Below are 2,392 nucleotides of genomic sequence, written 5' to 3'. Positions count from 1 at the left end.
TTGATCTGGATAAGTCCATTATGGTCTATAGTGGAGAAAGGGTTAAACTCAAATTCTGAGTACCATTGTTGATTGGTTATATAAAGCCTTATTTACAAGCATAACAGCAGGTATGTTTAATACTTACTCCTTTCTCTGTAAGGATTTTACTGGATTCCTCTAGGTAGGAGGCTGCCTCGTACCAGATGTCTGGGTGATGCCCTAGACACAGCAAGCTCTGCTCATAGGCAAACATCACTGCAACAAAAAATGTTATCGTTCAATGGGAGCTAGGTTTGAGCTTACACATGTATCTATATGTGGGAAAGTGTAGCACCACACAGTTTTATTCTTATATACAAACTTACACCGGATGATCTAATGACAAAATATATTTGACTTTTTTTGTTAGATTCTGCATTAAACCGTACCTTGACGGTTAAAATCCTGTTTTCTTTTGAATGACTCATTTAAGCGGGACATGGATATAAACATTGCAATGCTCCCTGTAAAATGGTGGGGTATAAAAAGTTGGGAGAGGCATGTATGTCAAATAAGGCGCACGGCAAATTTTCAGTACTGTGCCCTTAATGTACTGCCACCAATAAAACAAAGGGCATATCAATGGTTTTAATACTATGTTTTATGTCTCCAAAAATTATATTCTTTACCTCGTCTCGTGATGAGAGCATGATCTTCTGTCCTTAGCGGGTTGCCTTTCTCCCAGGCTATGTACTTTTTCCACAGCTCAACCTAGTATTTAATAATAAATATAATAATATTAAGATCGAAGCACATTTCCTATACATGTACAACTAAGTGATCATGTTTTCCCCCATATATTCAATTAAATCAGAATTTTGATAAAATCAACTTAGCTAGATACTAATGTCAGATGCCATCAGAACATCTGGAAGGCATTTATGCACAACCATAGTGGTGACTCTGTATACAACACTTGGCAGAGTTCATTAGAATGGCACCAGAATTACTGACGAAAAGGACATTGTAACTCCAAACCCTTACACTGGTTAGTAAAGTATGTATATAGGCATACAAATACACCTCATGACTAACTAATTAGAGTTCAAATGCATCATCTGCCAGCCACAAATTATATGCATTGAAAATATATTTCAAAATAGCGTAATAAAATACCCTATAAAGGTGTATCTTCTAGAGAAATGAGCATTAGGGATGTAAATAAAAAGTTCATTACTTCTGATACAATTTTGGATTCGCTATACTGATACCTGTTGTGCCTCCTCTGGTGAGTTGGATGGAGGAATGGAGGGAAGACTTTTGTTGAGTCCTCGAGTCACAGCTTCGTACTCCTTGGCAACTCTTCGGGCATTCATGTAATCTCTTCCTCGATCTTCTGTCATCTTTTTCGCAATCAGTGGATTTATGTTCTGTCATAGAAATTTATAGATTAATATTGGTACAAAAGTGTACAAACATCAAAAAGAAATGCATTTCTTATAGGAACAAAACTGAAATGATGAATATCTTATCATTAAATACAGAAATACGTCAGAATCAAATGATGAATATCTATCATTAAATATAGAAATACATCAGATTTAGAGATTTTGATCTACCTAGAACTGTTCAATTGTAATTTTCTTCTTTTGACTCTTCAAGTTATTCGCAACGAGAAAAAATCTACTTTGGTACTTCATTTTAATAGGTATTCTGCCACCTAAGCTACATTTTAGTGCTTCCTCCCCACTCTTAATTTATTTTTATTTTTTAAATTGGTGTCTGAAATGCTGTCTCTAGTAAATAACCTTTGTAAAATTATGTTTTGAAATATAAACTTTTGCTTATCCACCTTAATTTTTTTGCGAGTCAAAATCAGAAACAACATTTTGTCTGGACTTAAATCATTCACCCTGAAATATCATTATGAACTCTTCAGGGGTGAATGAGTTAAAAGTCTGAATTCTACTATTGCATTGATCAAGACAATTTACAATTAAATTATGCTGGTTGATGGAGTATACCGACATCATTGGTTACTACAATGATCACAAGGGTGTTTAAGATGTAAATGTTGAAGCCAAAATTATCCAAGAGTGATCATTATACCAAGGGAGATAATCCTGACAGCAAAATACCTACATTTTCGTATGCACAGTAGTCCTTCCAAAGGGCCTCTATGTTGATCATTGGGTTGACCACACCTCGCTGGTACACCTTCCTCACAGCTGTGATGCGCTGGTTCTCTGCATATGATCCAACAGCATCCCTGTAAATGTGCCATAACAAAAATTATTGCAAGAAACATAACATCAATTTCTTTAACAAGTTTGAAACAGAATCAATAACTAGTAAAACTTGCTTAGCTTGAAGGATCCAGTGTCCAGGTTTTCAATATTGTAGGAAAATACAAAGGATTATGCATAAATCA

At 35.1% G+C, this 2,392-nt stretch overlaps 1 protein-coding gene across 1 annotated transcript; it reads right to left on the bottom strand.

The window, feature by feature from the left end:
- Positions 1–127: 127 nt before the first annotated feature.
- Positions 128–2,230, bottom strand: LOC110444275 (cleavage stimulation factor subunit 3-like; the record flags this gene model as incomplete). The annotated part of the gene is made up of 4 exons (XM_021488666.1): positions 128–237; positions 651–732; positions 1,233–1,391; positions 2,104–2,230. Coding segments are annotated over 4 exons (478 nt in total), but the record flags the coding sequence as incomplete, so codon positions are not given.
- Between the last annotated feature and the right edge of the window lie 162 nt (positions 2,231–2,392).

Source organism: Mizuhopecten yessoensis, unplaced genomic scaffold, assembly GCF_002113885.1.
Source record: "Mizuhopecten yessoensis strain PY_sf001 unplaced genomic scaffold, ASM211388v2 hete_36079718, whole genome shotgun sequence".
Lineage (NCBI taxonomy): Eukaryota > Metazoa > Mollusca > Bivalvia > Pectinida > Pectinidae > Mizuhopecten > Mizuhopecten yessoensis.
This window is presented reverse-complemented; position numbering and strand designations above follow the sequence as displayed.